This window comes from Papilio xuthus, unplaced genomic scaffold (genome assembly GCF_000836235.2).
Source record: "Papilio xuthus unplaced genomic scaffold, Pxut_1.1 DF828952.1, whole genome shotgun sequence".
NCBI classification, from domain to species: domain Eukaryota; kingdom Metazoa; phylum Arthropoda; class Insecta; order Lepidoptera; family Papilionidae; genus Papilio; species Papilio xuthus.
Window position 1 is genome coordinate 575560 of NW_013529697.1, and position 20966 is coordinate 596525.

The 20966-nt window shown below is 32.7% G+C and overlaps 1 protein-coding gene across 1 annotated transcript in view; it reads left to right on the forward strand.

The window, feature by feature from the left end:
* Positions 1–20966, forward strand: part of bru3 (CUGBP Elav-like family member bruno 3) — a 385675-nt gene that overhangs the window by 16798 nt on the left and 347911 nt on the right. The window contains exons 3-4 of the mRNA XM_013323499.1: positions 673–747; positions 17509–17591. Of these exons, the coding sequence (XP_013178953.1) occupies positions 673–747; positions 17509–17591 (158 nt within the window). The remainder of the gene's footprint in view (positions 1–672; positions 748–17508; positions 17592–20966) is intronic.

Below are 20966 nucleotides of genomic sequence, written 5' to 3' on the forward strand. Positions count from 1 at the left end.
CATTTTACTATAAAATTTCAGTCAATTTTTTTAAGTCTATTTTATTCGAGTTTCGCATAAAAGCGCAAATATTACCAAAAAGAAAAAAAATATTAAACATTTTACTTTTAAGAGTTTAAATCTAACAATAGAGCCATAGTCTTCATATTATAATATATAGTTTTGTCAGGAATTACCTCAGTAGTTCAAAAGTTCCTTTTAAAATTTCATGGCATCGCGCGACCCCACTTTGATTCGTAGTGTTAGGGTCCGTAAAATTGTTTATAGCAACCACTTGTCCCAGTAGTAAAGAGTATTCGAAATTTGTATGTATGAGAGGAGTGTGTAAATCCTCCAATCCTCCTATTTACTGTTACCCTCTTAACGCATCCTCTTATCCACTCAAAACCGAACACAAAAGCCACATCCTTTTTTAAACACTCTAAGTGTACTTCGTTTACATTCGCATGTCATTTAAATACATAAACAAGATTGATCATCTAAACATACACTTCCATTGTTTCTTTCTGTTTGTTTGTTGCACAATATTTTAATACGGTTTTTAAAATTCGGCAAAACACTATGTAAAGTATATAATATAATCGCCTGCTGAGATTGAGATATATAGATATATAGGTTTATATAAAAATGTCCGGCAAGGCGAAGTAGAAAACAATGACGAAATATTTTCAGATCGGCCACGTCCTTCGGTAAGGAAGAATGCCATCGGCAAGAGGAAAAACAAACGCTACATAAGCAAAGCTGAGGGTAAGATTATTTAATAATATGACTTTAATATAAACCAAATATATCATAATTATAAATCAGATCACATAAACAGGAAAGTAATGATATTGAAAGTGGGCTACAAATGTAGATGAACTCCAAATAAAATTTGTATGGATTGTATGAAGGAGGATATGCTTAAGGGAGTGAAGGCTTTTATAGATGTATGGAGTAAATAGGCATTTACTAAGATAGCGCGTACAATCTTTCGACCATATTTTCGTAGTCAAGTACCAGCTTATTCAATATAAAAATATTGTTTTGAATCTAATGATGATGAATCCACGTATTAAATTTTAATTCTTTTAGAGTTCTTTTGGACTACTACAAAAGAAGTATATCCAAAGTTTATAAAGTAGGTAGATTATAATGTAAATAAATTTGTAGCCAAAATTTCAATATAAAATCTAGAAATATAAACCGCTATCAGCTTGTTACTTGAGCCGTGGATAAATGTTAGTTCCAGTGAGTAATGTTAGGCTGCGACTGGACGGATGTCTACGTATATGTAGCGACGTATGATTCCCTCATAACGGAATCAAATGGCAAATATGATTTTGTAATGCTTACAAATGTGAATTTAGTTAACATGCATTATGCCGTGTATATAATACAATATTACCATACTGATTTAATGGACCGTGATAATTGCGTATTAGCTATGACGTCATATATAGAGCAAGTCATCTAATTTAAAATTTATTCTCTATGTACTCAACTTTTTAATTTTTTACATAAATATTAAATATCTTTCAATCATCAACACATATCAATTGTAACCCATAAAAGTACACCTAGATCTGTGCAAACTCTACCATTAAAAATGAGTTAAAATAAATGTATAGAAAACATATTATGTAGAGTAGGGAGTATATTATAAGAGAATTCACCGCTCGTTCATCATCCAGCCGCAATATGTTGTACACTATCCAGTGCGCCGCGCGGATCCTATGTCTGTTGCATTTTATGAATTTGTTTACAGTTTGCGAACATTCTCGTCATATTTATAGCTCATTTTATATTTCTGTCAGTTATAAATTACATGATTTGTTAGAAATAAATACATGTTTTTCATTTATTATTGTTACCAGCTATCGCCCGCGATTCCGTTCTTGTGGTATTAAAAAAAACCTTAATTAGTAAGCTATGTGTTCTTTCAAACTATCTATGCCAAATTTCACCAAGGTCCGTTAAGTCGGTCTGGAGATACAAACATCCATCCATACATCAAAACTTTAGCATTTATATTAGAAGTAAGATTTACAATATATAATCTTTCATATGATGCAGTAGTTTTTATTATAGCAATTTAAAATTAATATTGAATTTAGATTGTCTACGATTAATTTTCTTGCTCTAACTACCGAAATTTCTAGACTTAAACATTTAGCTTTGAAAGCCATAGACTACAGGGATATCAATTAAACCGTCGGCGTTTGTCTTTTATTTCATAAATAGGCTATCATTTCTAGACAATTATTTAGAGATGTTAGATTTTTATGTAAACATATCTCCCATCGGGCACAATGGCAGCGAACACGTGAAATGAGATGTCTCATAATAGTGCTATACGTGGTGTGGACTGCGCGTTACTGACGTTGGATTAGATACTCTAGTATTTATTTTAATAATAAATAAAAGATTTATCTTCGTCTTATTTTAGTAGAACGGAAATATCCTATGAATAGTATAATTTCTACTTTGGTTGTCTTCATTTTCTCAGTAGTTTACTTATTCTCATGTAAAATGCTTTGTAACACAACAATCTTCTATAATCTGTGTTTTCCTTCTTTAATGTGTTTTAAAAATAAAATGAACAACTTTTTTTATTTGGTATCAAATACGATGTGCGTACCTAGAATCGTAACTCGCTCCCGCGGCTCTCCCTGTCCCTGACAGATATTAAATTCGCATCCGCGATCCGCCGGCCGCGATATATAACTGCATATACCAGTACAGCAATAGTCGTGTTGACGCGTTCATATATATTACCCTGTGTACACGCGGTTTAGGAAACATGCAATCGAGTCGATGTTTTCAACGCGTCCGGGCTAATTCGCCACGTAATTTGTTACTTGTTTACACTGATTCGATAGCCCGGCCAAACTAAAGCCCCGTTTTGCAACTTGTTAATAAGCTTACGAATTAACTATCCGAACTAAACGAGAGCGCGGCTTTAATTTTAGTTCTCGTTTCGTCAATGGACCGACCGGTGATAAAATAAAAGTCAGATAAATTGTCTGATTGAAAGCGTACACCCGATATATTTTATTCAAAACTCTTTTTCATGCTTTAACAACTATGTTACCAAACACTATTTTAGTCAGTATGTTTTATATTGAAATAGATGTCACTTTAAACAATTTATTTCACATTTATATTTTATCTTTTTAAAAGTAAGTAAATATTTTTTTTTTTGAAATAAAAACATATGAAAAAAGGCGTTTATTATTATCAAAATCTGATGATGATAAGCTTAATCTTAAAGATGAATTTATGTCTCTTTATATGTATTTAAGTATATTACTTCATAATTTCTTCCCACTTGTTACTTACCAAAGTATAATTATGTTAATAACGAATAAATAACGCCTACGCACCCCGCTGCGACGCCGCGCGGCCCCAACAAAACTTTCCGATCCTCTAAGCAAGTAGGATAAAGGAAACATTATGTAAATAAGCTCTGAGGTTCATGATTAACTCCGAGGTACCGAGTCTCCGGCTTCTTATCAGGACGGAGCTTTAATACACGCCCCTTGTTTAGAAGACGAGCTTTTTTAACTTTCAACGTATATTTTTTTCCGTCGCCACATTGATGGTCCAAAGTAATTTCGGTAGGTGAACGCGATAAAAATTTCAAGACACTTTTATAAACTAGAATTTAGTAGAGTTTGTAAATATAACTTTGACAAACGATATTTAAAAAGAAAAGAAATATTAAATATGGCATCTTTAGTTTAAGAAGTGTTTATTATAATGTTATTTATCGTAATAAAAAGAGTTTCTGAATCAAGAATAATAAATATATCTCTAAAAAAACATGAACCAACTTGTATTACATATCTTTAAACGACACGAATTAATTAAATATGCGACTTCTAGTCCTTACTATCTCTGTGGTTTTCTATTTTTTAATATAATAATAATAGCAAAGCACGTATTGTTTGTCCGGACAGTAAATGTGTAGAATAACTTAAGAACCTGGGCTCAATAAATTCACAATGACGAGAAGAATCGTGAAAGTTCTTAGTGTTATATCTCCACTCTATGTACGAGATAAAGTCGGGAGTGTCGCGACAGTTTTATGTAAGAGCACCGACTTCACAGGAATAGCTGTTTTTTCTCATCAACTTTAATTAAGTTGTAGTTCTTGAGAGAGTCGGGAAGTAAACGATAATGGATTCCAGTTAAGTTTTCAAATGAATTCTTACTTTTGCCTTCGAAACTATACTTCATATGAATTTAAATATTTCATTTATTTTTACGGTTTTAAATTCGAAAATTTGTTACTATTTTGACTATTGAGATGGGCTGGGCTGTACAATAATGCTATAATACAATCTATAAGTAAGTTTACTGGTCGTAATTGGCTTATTACGATTTAGCAGGATTTGTCTCTGATACTTTTGGCTCAGAAGTCGCTTAAACTAATGCATGTATTGTATGAACCCCTTTTGTAGTCATGTTTCTCAAAATATGAGAAATTGTAATAATCTTCAAATTAACTGTGGGTCTATCACGAATATTTACGACAAGCGTCTTCATAACATTATCGGCAAGTATGTCAAAATTGACTAACTTGATTTGACTTAAAGTGCTCAACGAAGAACTCCTGGCACGTAGTAGAGAGCACCCGATTCAGCAAATAAAACGCTCTAAGTGGTCATGGATCCGGCCACACGCTTCGTCGGGATGTCAAAATTAGTATGAAATTCTAGTTTACTTTATAGCTCAATAGGGGGCGCTGAACAAATTTTATACATATTTTGTTGAAGTCGATACGATGGCTCTTGCCACAGTTATGCCCTCTGATTTAGAAAACAAGACAAGATATAGATCTAATGCGAAGTTAGTATGTAGTATCGTACTCTCAGACTAAAGTAATAGTCGAATGTAAGTAAACAAGAGGGAGGTAACTGTGTAGGTAAACTCTGGTACATTAAGGAACATTCATTAACTTCAATAAGTTAGACGATGCACCTCGTTACGGTGCATGCATTTCGATAATGGAAATGGAATATTCTATGTATACATTGCTTGTTAGATTAGACATATCATTTGTATATCAATGTAATGAACATTAGTCCCAGAATATAGTTATATATGTTTAAGTTAGCGGTTTATGAATTTTAAACGATTAGGTTTTTTAAAGAGATGTTTTTATTTTGAAGCTTAAAAAACTAGTTAATTATTGCATAAAAAATATAGGAAATGAAAACATCTAATCATCAAATGAATTAAAGTAATATTTAATATCTAGACGATGACGTAAGTTTTTGGTAATTACTTAAAAATTTGCTATTAAATTTTGTAAGGTGTTTTCCTTTTCTGATTTTTTTCTATTACAGACTTGTCTCGTTAGCAAGTTACCCAAAAAAGGCAAGATATGTAAACGTGAGAAAACTGTTTACACATGCTAATGCTCCAGAGCTCTTAAAATATTAAGCATAATGCAACAACAAATTCTTTCTTATCTTAAACTTAGTGTTGCTTTTTCCTTTTACAAGAGCTTATTCCACGCGTTTAGGTGAACTAAAATAAAGTTCCTTGAACAAAATTTAAGCGCAGATGTAGGAGGCGTTGGCTCCGTTATACTCCTGCAGCTCGCTACAATTTTTGTTGAGAATTTCACTTCGGGAAACATTTCAACTTCACTGTATTATTACGACTACTCTTTTAGGTTATTTGTTGAAGATTTTTTTTTAGAATTCTTCGCATTTAAAAGTATTGTTAATTTAAAACTAATTCTTTAAAGATCTTCAGAAAGTCGAATGCTAATTAGTCTTTAAGTTTCGAGTCAAAGTAAGCGGTGAGCGCAGTTTCTTTCAATATGAGTCACCCTTTGCAAAACTATTACCTCTCGACATAGGTACAAAGCGGTCTCTCTTCATTTCCCGGCCATTGTTTCAATTTTAAAACTGCCAGCCTCCATTCGCGCCGGTTGACCCGAATAGGTGGCCGTACATCGCTGATTTTGCATAATTAAAACTGTCTACAGTTCTTTTAATAGAACTTTTATCTGAGACTTCGCTCACTTCGCCGCAAAATGTGGCAATACACAACTTGGACTGTTTCTCTTTCTCTTTTACTTCACCGTCATCCCTTAATTTGGTTTTCTTAAATTTATTTTATAGTATTACTTTTAGAAAATCATTGTTTTAATATTCGTTTTTAACAGTGGTAGAGCCCGCTTTAACATCTTCGCACGAATTAGCCCGGCTCGCCCGGTGAAATACCATGACCACATAGAAGACAGGCGTCAAGTGGAAGCAATTCTGCGTTTTGTCTGATGAGTGTGCGTCCCGGAGGCCTTATTTAGTCCTCTTTCCCTTCCCACCCTTTTTATTATAAGGAAAGAACGGGAAGTTGAAGTGGACTTTCCGGATGAGAGAATGCATGGAAAAGGAAAATATTTTCTTTCTGTGCATCCTCTCCTCAGTCGATTAAAGGTAGGCAACGCATATGCAATTGCGTATGTCTATGGGCAACGGTCCTTCGTTATTTCAGGTGGCCGCTGACTCGTTTGCCACCTTATGATAATAAAAAAAAGTTCGTGGCGGAAATTAGATTATTTTTTACTGTGAAAATATTGATTTTTGATTACTTGTATAATAAATAAAGTTGTTAACATGTATATACAAAAGGCACATATTTATAACACCAATAGCTTACATACGTAAAACATTTTCACGTGACATTTTTCTAACATTGATAAATCTATCTAAAACATGAATAAAAGCTGCAATAAATATAGTTCTAACAAAGTCGATATTAATTTGGCGCGCTGCAAACGTCATTGTTTAGCCGGCGTGCTTTATGTATTCAATAACATTTTTATCTGCAACCTCGTTCACTTCGCCGGTGTACACACGAGAATTCATTGTATTTTAAATGTTTTTTATTTGTTTCATAACTTTTTTTTCGTTTTCTGCATTAGTATTAACAACCATTAATCTAATATCAACACATATTTTTCTGACTTTAACACGTAAACCATGCTTTCTAAAAAGTACAGATTAAGTAATGAAGTGAAGATTAAAGCAACTTAAGTTTAAATAAAACAATAACAAAGAAACGGAACTCTAAACTTTGAATAGCGTGTGATTACTTTAGTGAACACTCATTATCGGATCTTTAAGACTCCACTTCGAATCCTTTTTAAACTATTTTCAAGTTCTAACGTAAACGATCGACTATTCGCCTCTTTAGAAATTGTTGAAAGAGAATTTTTTACAATGCGAATAATGATGCGTTTTTTCTATAGTTGCGCTGTCTAGATAAAGTAGGTAACAATGCGAGTAAATTCTTTATAAAATCGATCAATGTAATGTCAAAGGTACTGGGCAAATATTTATAAGTGAAAAGTGAAAATCAATCTGATATTAAAAGAAATATGTTTTTTAAAAGTGTTCTAAAGTAGAATTCTGCGGCAAATATCCATTTTTGGTTTCTTAACTATCCACTCAATTTCTTAAATCTCCACTTTGTTTATAATGTGTGTAATAACGAAAACATTTTATACACTTTTGTAACAAACTGATCAATTTTAACGTTGCTTTGTTAATCATAGATTTATAGAAATCATGAAAGCGAGCTGATTTATTGCGATTTAGCGAAAGTCTTTTATATTTTTTTCTGTCATAATAATGTGTCAGTTTTCACAGAATAACTTAACTATCAGAATAATGCTAGTATAATTTATCTTTATCTGTCACTTTACAAACTGTTTAACATTCAGATCGCTACTGCATTTTAGTTTGATAGTTTTATTAGACTTATCAAGGTAAAGCAATATCACTCGCGATGTAATGGAAACTAGTTATTATGCAAATAGAGATACGAATGAAAATCGTTTGTCTGGAATTGATCGAAAATGAGTATTTGTAATGAGATGGTCAGCAGTTATTGATTCCCGTGGTTCCGTTAGGCCTCCGCTAGTGAGGTCCATTTAATTATCGATAAATGTTGTAATCAATAATATCCTTGGAGATTGCTTCCTAGTTTTTTATTCATCAAGAATTTAGTGTTTCATCTCATATGATGTAGAGGGATGATGGGGATTCAATAGGTTTTCTTTCTTGATTTTAAGTAGTAACTGCAAGCACGAAAGTACGATTGTTTTTGTATATAAATAAATAGGATTATAACTTTAATACTGTTATCTAAAACATGTAGAACAATTATTATTTGAGCATAATAATATCTTCTTATCACTCAACTCAACATCAACAAATATTCTTCTACATTCAAATAAATTTTATCGATATCTATAATTCTAACACAAGAACAACTCTATTAACGGGTATGAATTCAGGGCGTTATCTTGTCGCATGTATGCGGTCCCTTTGCGAACTGGCAATCATGCTGGATGTCCCTATCTAGATTCCAAATCCCTCTGCTGTTTCCATTTTGCCAGCATCCATACAAAATTAGATAGTAAAATAATATTTAGTTAATGTTATTTTATTTCTATAACCATTCATTTATTTTAGAAACTTAAGTTTTTAACTTCATTTATATTTAAAAGAAATGCTCTGAAAAGATTCTTAAATTTGCAATTAAATTAATTTATATTCAAGAGACGAGTTTTAATTTTGCGTTGCTTGAAAATAATCCATACGTAAACTTATTTCTAAAGCTGCATAAGTTTTGCGAATATTATTTTGTAGACGGTAGTAATGTAGCGCGTACTTTATGAAAGTTCATTCGCTTAATGCCACGTAGAAAGCGATAGCTACACCACGAATGAATACGAATTTGTTCGGAAGTTTCGAGGAAAATTGTGGTTATTCCGCCTTCTTGCTTAGGTGCCGATTGTTAAAGTTGCTACTATAATTTGACGGTAAATATGAGTTTATGATGTCGATATTAAATAAGTTGACTTCTTGATAAAGAATAACAATGCTTTTAACAGTGTGTAACCGCTTTTTATTTTGTATAACAAATGAGTATAAATGTGTTGAGTCCATATAAAAACACTTCATTACATCAACCCCTGAAATAAAATTAATCATTTTGCATTTTCTTGTAAATAATTTCCACACCATTGCGTATTCTTCGTCCATTAGTTCCGCATTAAAACACGCCTATATCGACTTAATCCATTTCATAAACTTGTACTTAAGTACGCAATTAAGGATAATATGATTCCCCGACCTTAATCCCGGCCGCTGCACATTAGACCTATTTAACGGGATTCCGGGACACAGTTATGAGTTCCGGACGTAATCCCGGTATAATTGTTGTCCGAGAAATGCCTTCAAAGTTGAAAGTCGTAATTATACCGGCGCCGACAATCCCGGATCGCTGTTCCGTGTTCGGTCTTTGCATTGTTACATTTATTAAAGTAAACAATTTTGTATTCATAACTTTCTTAGATTCGAAATTAACCTATTAGTTGCAGTACTTAAGGTTACATGAACTATGTAATTTAAAAATATATAGATAGTAAATGGCCGTATCAGTGGTAGTCAGTAATTGTCATAGTGGGCAAATCAATTACTATGATAAGCTTAATAGTTTGCAAACTGATAATTACTTCTAATCCAGAGAAAGCAGACTAAAGCCTTAAGATAAATACTATATAACAGGAAAAACACTTATCATCGTGAATCATATTTAAATATATTTTTTTATATTAGAACATGGTAAAAGAACCTGAATTCGTCAAAATAGCGAAGCGAACGTTGCCTATAACTTCTGCAATTGCAGATACGTTGCCTTTCTTTGATCAACTGAGGAAGGGATGTACAGAATGAAGATGTTTTCCCTTCCTATGCGTCCCCTTATCTGTTGAATCCACTACCCTTTTTCATCATTTCCTTATAAGAAAAGGGATGGGGACGTTGACTACAATTAGAGCCAGAGAGGATTCGCGCGGCTAACAAATATTGTTGTGGCGGGCTCTACCACTGTTAATCTTAAATCGAATAAATCTGACATAAATTAAATATATATAAATTTACTTAATCATAGTTTTCTAAACATTTATTGTAATAAAATACAGATACTTTGAAATAAATTCAATCATAAAAATATTTTTATCGGTAGCCAATTCGGAATATATTTTGTATAGAGTAGAGCTGCCAGCCAAAAGGAGTGCTAATAAAACGCAAATTTTATTATATAAAATTTCCAGATAAAGCACAAACTTTACAAAGTACAAACAAAATTTGCTTGTGCAACTTCTGGTAACAATTTCATTTATTTACAGAATATCGTGGAATACTTTTATACCAATTTGAGAAGTGCACTACACTTTATTTCTCTATTTGAATAACAAAATTTTGACTCGCAGTCGGTTAGTGTTTCTCAACGCTGCACCCAATGTGGTTGGTGCGATGTTACTTTATTTTACAACGATTTAGATGAAGAAAATATAAAATAATAATACTATATACTATTCACATGACTACTAACACTTTTTGTGTACTTTTATCCTATATCGCTATACATTTATATACCTCAAAAGTAAAAAAAAATAGCAAATTATGAATGAATTTCAATAAATGTATTTCTCAATCTGTAATAAGATTATTAGCTGAATCATTATTAAAAAATTAACTCATGATCAAATATAAATTAAGTATAAGGCAAAAAAATAACTGGTTACAACAACATAATTAAGGCACACAAGGCAGCACAGCCAACAAATCAGCCGACAAACGGAAACGTAAACCACTACTGCTATGTGCAAATTGGTAGCTTTAAAAAGAGAATTTTTGTAGAAAAAAAGCTAAGCGTAGTGCAAGCGGTCAGTAGACGTTGCAGTGCTGTAAAGTGTTTAATATACGAGGGGCCCGATCAGTGCGCAGATTGTGGATGATATTATTACACCGACCGGCGACTATTTTATTTGGTTGGAAAGCTTATTCCAGTATTGCGGGCACGGTCGCTCGCCGTCCAGCGCTGCGGAATGGTAAACAATGGGCGGGGACGCTTTTCAATTTATTCTTTAATTCGATTTGGGATAAAGCTTTAAGGAATTCATACCGCAATTTTTTTGTAGATTCTGTAAAATTTTGGTGGAAATTTTTATTGTAGTAAGAAACGTAGAAGGTGATGTTGTGTTATAAAGATGTCTATCAACTTTTCTAATAATTTGAATTGAATAGTAAGTAAATAATGGACTCAGAACATTTATAATTTTTAATAGCTATTGAAGAAAATGAATTGCCTGTCAATTGTTTGCAAAAGATAATTTATTATGACGATACTAACGAACTTGGATACCGTTTAGTTGTTACCATTGAAACAAACTATTTTCAATTTTTTTAAAGCTTTTCTAGGTTCAATGAACATCTTACTAATATTATAAATACGAATGTTTCATGGATGGATGAATGTTTTTTGATGGACGGATTTTAACGGATTCTAATGAAATTTGGCACACATATAGAACATACTCTGAAAGAACACATAGGTTAATTATTAGGTTTTTAATTCCACGTGGAAGGAGTCACGGGCGATTAATAGTTTTTATATAAAAGTAGACAAAGAAAATGTACATATTTATGAAATATCACTGTTACCTATACTCGGCACTCTTAGAGTTCAAGTTAAAATCATATTAGAAAATCATCTTGCTCAAAGGACGTACATAATTGAATTCACATTTAATCGAGGCAACGGAGCATGCCTTAGCCATCAAAAGGAGCATAACTCAGCGCAAGACGCCTCTAGCGAAATAGCGCTATCACCGCGCATTAATTAGGCTCTACCAAAAAAAAACCTGCATCTAAGCAAGCTTAAAATTATACAAAACCTTTTTCTAAAATCATTACATGAAATTTACTTTGACTTCAGCACTTTGGTCAATCCATCCATCTTCTCAGATAGTCCTTGATACTATTTTGCACATGCATTTTTGACTTCTAGTTAGTCCTGAGAATCACAAACTTATATTTCAAAGTCATCATTAAGCACAAAGTTACGTTCGGGAACCAATGAAATACTATTACGGTTTAAAAAGTTGCTACACAAATATAAACCTAATGGTGTTTAACGCAACTTGATTTTTCAATAAAAATCGTGCGAACAGTTGCTATAATGAGCTCCACTTTCAAGCGCTGAATTGAACGGAAACGTGAAAGGCGTTGAAAACGAACTAACATAATCAAAAATAGCGGCTTGCGGTTGAAGTGATTTATTCGCGTGAAAAGTTTTTATGAATGAAACACTTGTTTGATTTGATAATAATAACAGTTAGCTTTTATTGCACTTTAGAATTGTTGTTAATCATTAAGTTCTCAGTTTTAAATGTTTATAAATGACAAGATTTTTTTCAGATTAATTTAGTTGAATTATGATTTATTTAAAATGTACATTATTTTTTAGAAACTAGCGGTCACCCGAAACTCCGTCCGCGCGGAATTAAAAGAAAAAACATAATTAGTAGCATATGTGTTCTTCCAGATTATGTCCTACATCTATGCCAAATTTCAGCGAGAAGAGTTCAGCCGTACCCGAGATACCTTCAATCAAACATCCATGCATCCATGTAACATTCGCATTGCATGTGCATTAATATATCATAAATTAACACAAAAATATGCGATCCTTTATGCTTATAATTCTTAATGCATTTACAAATAAAAAGACAAAGTTTATTCATCCAGGTGATCTCTGTAGCCTTGGTAGTTCTAGAAGCATCGATTGTTACCACCTTTGTACACTTTGGACGTGGCAACTACTTGTAATGCTTTTTACACATTAACAGCCGAACGTGCCACTGGCTTATGTAACACTGCGCAAATGTAATCATGTTGAAGGTTACACTTCACATGGAATTTCACGTGAAATAAAACGAATTTGTTATGTATTTAATTTTTGTGTCGGTAACATTGAATACATCAATTGATAATTTAATTTTGATTTAATATATTTAAGGGAAAATTTACCAGCATGCACAGGCTTTACAAGGGGACTGTTTAGAAAATCATTTTAAATAACCCTTAGGGTGTAAGTTTGTCTTCATATTTTTATAACAAAAGGGGGCAAACGAGCAGCGGGAACACCGAGGTGTTCAACGACGCCCATGCTGAGGAACCGCAGATGCGTTTGCCGGCCTTTGAGATGGTGATAAGCTTGCTTCTTGAAGGATCCAAAAATTCCACCAGTATCATGAAAATATTTATTTTTATCTACTCATTTGTTTTCTTTTCAAAACAAGTAACTTAATAAAACTCTCGTAAGTATACAGTTAGATAACTATAAAGATTCGTGTACACTGGAAATACTGCAAAAGATGCGAACACGTTAGGCGTCATTTGTTGCAGGGAGAATTTATTATGGCAATAGTACGCTCAGATAAATAGTTTCCCCTCAGACGGCTTTCAAGTCAGCTAGTACGTCTGAAACTCGTTATTTTGTTATCACCAACGTTAATTAATCACAAACAGTCGTGAATTTATAGCGAGCGCCGGCAGACGTCTGGCTGGGGCTGGGCGACGGAGAAAAACTCGCGGCTACACTTTATCTCATTTAGTTGAAAGTTCCCACACAATGGTACGAAATTGTGAAGAAATCGTTCATGAGTTTTAACAAGAATTTTATATCCTTTAATCTGTTTAATCATCTCTTTTAACTTATAGTTATTGCCAATAATCTGTTATCCAGAGGTGTATTTAGGTTCAAACAATGTAACTAATATAGGTAAATGTTGTTGACTATAATATTTTATTTACATCTTTCACTATTAAGTCAAAGGCCATTTCAACAAATGCTAAGTGATATCACATTATCAGAATCTGAAGATGCTTTGCTCATTTTATTTAAAAATATGTTCTTTTTTAAAGACTTCAAGCAATAGTTTGAAAATACCTCTTGAAATTGATCATATATTATACAAAGACTAGCCTCTCGTCATCAGCTAACTGAACGTTCCCACCGAATGGCTCGGAGCTTACCCTAAATTAGGGATGACTAAGCCATAGTCAACCACGCTGGCCAAGTGCGTGTTGGTTGACTTCACACATATCTTTGAATTTCTTCTCAGATATGTACATGTTGCATCACGATGTTTTCCTTCACCGTAAGAAGCCTCTAGTTGATTGAAATACTATCTACTTCAGTAAAGTTGTATGTAAAACTTCTATATTCGCGTAAAAGCAATAAAACGAGCTGATATTCTTAAGTTTCCAAGCTGTAATTAAAAAAAATATCAGATTTATTTTGTTGTATCCTACCAGCGGAAGAGACTAGGGGAGGCCTATGTCAAGGGACAACCTGACACGCAACGGGATGCTGGGAAATCGATTAAACATACATCTAACATAGGTTAATTACTAGAAAATAAGTTTGTCAATATTGTATAATAATTTTAAGTTTAATAATTGTCAGCGAATAAAGGCTTTATCTATCTATCTATCTATCTATCTATCCTACCAGCAGTCGGTGGGCGTCGCGGTAGCAGATTACGAGGGCTTAGATAACACCAGCTTGGAAATAAAAGCCGACTAACGGCTAATTAGTGGTCGACGGGTCTGCGGGGGCAGGGAGGAGCGGCGGGCGCGAGAGGGGGGCGATGCAAATTCGAGCAAGCGGCGTAACTTACCACTACAGCCGGCTAATTTCGCCCCTATTGTTCTTATTTGAAACGCTCGCAATTACAGGGATTGGCTTCGAACTTAGAATCGATTGGATGCCTCCATATCGAGTAAAACAACATTGGCTATTTGCTTTTTTCCTTGTTATGTTCGGAATTGGTTGGCTCGGTCTGCCAGCGAGAGCAAGCTATTAGCAATTAGTTTATGTAACACAAATGTACTTAATCCTTTAGAAATATCAGGTATTTATTAACTTGAAAATACAGCAATTTTTTAATTTTTATACTAGCGATCGTCATAATGGAAAACGTAACATTTCGTAGCGTAGTAACATAATAAAGGTTTTTACCAACAATGAGGTATCACAATGGTTCTAATCCAGTTCATATTTACGTCAAATTCTTTTAAAAATAGTAGCTGGCAGCATCAAATGGACCGGAAATGTATAGGCGGAGGAAATGAACACGTTAGCAATACAAGATGGCGACCGGCGCGGCCGGACGGCGGGAAAGATGATTTATTTATTTGCAAAGTGAACCAACACAACAACAGATGGTGTACAATATTTTTGTAACAAATGTTGTGTTAAATTAATATGACAGGTTTCTTCGGTTGTAAAACTAAAAATTATTTTGTAAAATAGAAATTAAATTATCTATTAACGTAGAAAGTGCTTCTTTGAAGTTAAAAGATAAGTTAAAGATAAATTAAGAAGTAAGAAACAATCTGGTCGAAAAAAACCTACTGACTACAATTACCACGAATTAACATTTCATTAACATGCTTAATGATTTTTTTTTTAAACTTATTAATATCAGCAGTTGACTGCATCCGCGCGAGACTAAAAAAACCTAATTAGTTGTCTGTATATTTTTGCAGTCTATGTTCTACATCAATGTCAAATTTCAGCCAGATCCTTACAGATACTACACCTGGACATACCTTTTAACAAACATCCATACGTCCACTCGCATTTGTAACATGAGTATGAATCAAATCACGATTCTGTTTTCAAATATTTCTACACACAGAATAACAAAACTCTAGACCGATTTTGTCGCACTCGTATTGTTTAAATGAAATTAAAATGATCGTTTGTTATTCGTAGTGCGGTGGAAACAAATATATGCAGGATATTGGCGCACGTATCGTGAATAATTGTTCTATTAAACAATTCGCGTATTCGTATATTTAGTACGAAACTACTTGTAATGCATTTTACATACATTAAACAACGGCACGCCTGGGCTCGTGTTGTTTCTGGCTGAATGTCATCTACATTAAACGTACATATACTGTAACATACCCTTGTATTCTATTATTGAGAGTTCTAGTAAAGTTTTCAATTGATTTGGGGTGTTAGAAGGTATCTCCAGGACGACTGTATCTCGTTAAAATTTGGCATGTACAAGATTCCACACAATTCATTTTTTTCGTAAACTTTATAAGTAGAAACGGCAACCATGACTCGACTTCTTATTCCTGAAAGTAGTTTAGTTAAAACTTACGTGATATATTAAATATACGATTATTAGCTCAACAACATTGATAAGAATAGAGCTAATAATGTTTTAATTTTATATAAAACAACTAACGGTTACATAATATGTTTATATTTTAAACATATATAGCACATACTGTGTAATTATGTAACCAACAACGTTGTTCACAACGACATTGTGCTAAAAAAACTTATATTTATACCTAAACATAAAATAACTTTCGGCAAATACATTCTGTATTTAACAAAATAAGTAATCCTTTTTTTGCTTCAACAACAGCGTCCTTGGATTAGATCAGAACAGCCTCAAGGTAAATATTCGATTACGTGGAGAAAGAAAAATGAAAAACCGTAATGAAAAAGGGAAAGGAGTGATTATAAGGGACGTAACAAACTTTATTACCTTCGTTCTCTCTTGGGTTTAAGTATTTGAGACAATTTTAAGATTATATTAAAACGTGAATGGAACTTTGTATCCATCTTTTAGGATATTTAGGTAACGGATGAACGTAAAATTTGTTTTTGGAGAAAAAAGCTTTGACTATGTTAATATTATATTTACTAGTATTATAAATGCGAATGGTTAGATGGATAAGATGGATGGATGGATATTTGTTAGAAGTTAGAATAATACTTAATTACAAAACGGCTGCACGGATGTCCATGAAATTTGGTATAAATGTAGAACACTGGAAGAAAGCATAGGCTACATACTAAGTTAAACCTTCCTAAGTCTATCGGGTAAAAATATAGGCTGCCGTTCGCAATCGTGCGCGTGCGCCGAATCACGCACCGTGGAAACCCGACTTTAGGTTTTGTGATTTTTGTATTTTGATAAACCACTTTTGGATTTTCCTACATTTGAAAAAGAACTGACAAACGAAAAGCAATTTGCAGTTCATTAATCTATATTGATATAAAGCTGATAAAGAAATTAAACGCATTATTCTATTACCGTCCAAAATGATGACTCGAATTTAGATGACGATATAACTCTGTTCCATTTAAAACGTTATCGTTAGTGAAATCCCATTCGATTAGATGTGAGTGCGGGTAATCTGTGATGTGGCCACACAACCGCTGCGGACTGGTGGAGGATTAGTTTGTTTTGGTTATGTTATTCGATGCGTTCGTGTATCGATCGGAACATAAATTGAATCTGGTTATAAAGTCAAGCCAAGCAATAATTTTAAAAGGAATTTGCTTTATTTTTTTTAGTCTGTTATACAAAGTATTATATCTACAATAGTACAATTTTATTAATTAAAATTTAACTTAAAAGTAAACAAGTTTGTAAATAAAGGAAATTTGTTTAAATAGGTTATTATGGTATGGTAAATTTGATGTTAATTAGTGATGATTTGTAATTAGAATTTTTGATCAACATCAAAGTAAGCTAACCTTGAACTTTAACTTAATTAAATAAATTTAAAACAATATGTAAAATAATAATGCTATATTGTTTGTTGTCTGCAGGATGTGCGTTTCTCACATACTTCAATCCAGAAAGCGCGTCAAACGCACAAACAGCGCTACATGAAAAACGGACACTACCTGGGGTGAGTATTCATTTATACATCGGTATAATATATTGCATATTAACTTTTCAGTGTTTTAGCAATACAACATTGAAAACATTTACCACGTTTATACGATATATAAATTAGACAAAAAAAGAGTCAGCAGTAAAAAAATAATTGGGGTTTTTTTAATTTATAACAAAAGATTCTTACTTGATAATAATGAGATCTACAATTATTATCGTGGTTAATTAATTACATTAAAATTTAATTTTCCTTTATTAAAATAACTGTTTTATATTCTTGTCATAATGTTGTTTCGTATAAACAAAAGTAATTTTATATAAACTCGTAAAACGATTCTAGAATAATGAGAATATCATCGTAAACTCGCCCTGGGCTTGGGACATCCAAAGTTATCAAAAACAGCACTCGGTCGCTCTTATCGCGGAAAGGGTAACATCAAATTGTGTCATAAACTAGCTTCATACGACATATATTTCATACTCTATGTTAACAAAACCCACAGATAAAAAAACATATCATGCTTTTATTTCTTTTGACAAAACATGTCCAACTTTGTTATCATATTTACGTGTAACATATAGAGAATATAAAAAAATACTGGAACTCTATTCTGAAAATTAAGAAACCCTTCATGAACGTATACAAGACACTGTAACAATAGACTTCCTAAAGAATGGACTGAATCTTAGTTACGACCAAAGGATATGTCTTCGAAAAAAAATACATACCAAATACATATGTTTCGTTTTGCTATCGTCATTAATATCGTCCTGTCCCTTTCTCTCTTGAGGGCCGGCATAGTATGTACTACTCTTTTATATATCTATCAAACGTAATTATTATTAATATTTTGAATTGCTTTAAAATAATAATATCATAGACTAAATAGCGTACAGAATATTCCACATGTTTCGCATTAGTTTTACAAAATGATGCCAGAATAACTAAAAACTGTTCTAACTCTCGGATCAGGTGCGACTAATTTGTCCCGATACTGAAGGGAACGTGTTAAGATTACGTTGCATTAAAATTTCACAAACCCGTCCCTTGTGTAGTACCCGAAAGGTTAGAAATGAAAAGTTTTCAATGAAAAATAATAGAACATTTTAAGTATTGTATGTATATTAGATATAAAGTAATTATATTTATTATTAAATTATAAAAAACCCTACATCATAATAGTACTCTCTCTTTAATAAAAATATAATTTAAAAAATACAGGGTGTTTAAGTATGACGTCACGTACAATGGACAACTTCCTTGACTTCTGTTTTAGAACGAAACAACGCTCAAAAAATCTTAGTTATGGTAAAAAAACAAAATCATGGGCATAATATAAAAAAAAGTATAATCAGTTTTAATTTTTGATCTCGACCCTAATCTTTCCATAAAGTCCTTTTCGTACGTTCCCAGTGCACGCTCTGAATATATATAGTGTCATTTCGCAAAACCCTAATGGAAAAGGAGATTAAATAATTCAGGCGTAAGAAATTTTGAGCCCATAACGGCATTTATAAATAATGAGGTACGCGCTTTCGTACCTATATAAAGGCGTAAACGCATCACGCCGTATATTCTGTTTACGTTTAAAAAGAATTCGCTATATAAAGTCAGCGCGAAATAAATCATAAAGATAAAAATTTTCTCGTCGACAATACCGCCGCGGCGTTATGAACTGACATGTAGTTCTTAGTTGAACGTGCGTATGACATGCTGGAGAGAATCAAATGTTACATTTATTTATTTTATTTGATGTGCTGCATAAATTTCTATTGAAATTGAGATGGAAATTTCTAGTCCTTCATTCCAATTTTGCATGTATATTTTAAATAAAAGATTTTCTTTTTAATTTTGTTTTTTATTTTCACTTTTTATTATATGCCAGAATTATTTTTCTACATGATGACTCTTGGTAGTTTTCAAAATAACTCGTATTTACTTGTACGTAAAATATTATCTTACTTGTAAGCACCGTGAGCAAGCTAACGAGACGTACCTAATGTCTCACTGCTGAAGACGAACTAGGCAAACGGCATGTGGTCAAGGACGTAGGTTCATTTTACATATACATGACTATTTTTCGTTTATGTAGTCGAATATATGCATTATTGAGTTCTGTATCTCAAAGTCTTAACCTATTTTAATCCTTATGTTCATTTTGTATAGTATACATACAACTTTATAAAAATATACGATAATTATAAAACAATTTTTAACTTTTTTTTGCTTTTCTTCAAAAAATAAATCTTGCCGTAATAAGGGTTAAAGTACATGGACCTGTCGTTTAATAAAGTTATTTAACACGCTAGTGTGTTCCAAACCTTACTTGATCCCTGTTAAATATCAGCTAACAATGACGTCAGTCGTGACGTTGTAAAGATCGCTATCGGATTATATTATCACTGTAATTATTTACTCGGTGAAGATTTATGACTGGTTTACTGTTACTCGCTTCGTTAGCTGTCCATTGCACGAGATACTGATAAGAAAAAGGATAGGCAACCTATCCTTTAGAGAATTTAACTGGTATTGGAATTTGAATACTAATTAGTTTGGACACAAAAAATACATTGGTATGAATAATCGTTTACTTGTTGAGTTAGTTCGTTAATCGTTTAGTTGTCCTTAGGCTTTTATACAAAGTTCCGTCAATGTAAAAGACACGAAGAATTTTTTAATCATGTTGAATTACAAACATAAATACGGCTCACAAGACACCTATAGCTAAAATGGCGACCTATTTTTACTTTGTCTCATTACGAAGGGGAAATAACTTTCAAATTCAATTACTTTAAGTAAAAAAAAAATTCAACCGCATATCAAAAAAGCTCCCTTCAGAATTCCCTTAAGTGTAAAAAGAGACAGCTCAAAATGTGAAATAGAATAACATTAAAAAAATGTATTATACAATGTTTTACGCTTCTTACGCCTAGGGAATTGCTTTGCAAACACGCACAAAATTTCTAGATGTTTGGTAAATATGATATTTATTTATGTAAATTTTACGTAATCAGTATGAAAAAATAAATACGGTCACCTAAATACATTGTACACCTATTTAATTTGGCCAATGTAATAAATATCTCTAAAAAAAACAATATAGGTATTTGCTATTTCGTAACTCATAAATTTCCTCAACAATTTAAAATGAAAATCATTACAGACCGTTACAGCGAAATAAAAGCAATTTGTGGATAACGAGAAAATTCTCAACACGTGCCCATAACATTCCGAATGCAGACCTAATACGGGGTTAAGCACCAAACGTTAAATAACAGCGTAGGAGCAAGCACGCTTGGCACGGACTTGCGAAAATTGAAAAACTTAAATGATAACAACAATACTTTTATTTGACTATATTTCACTTAAGCACTGGAAAGCATCCAG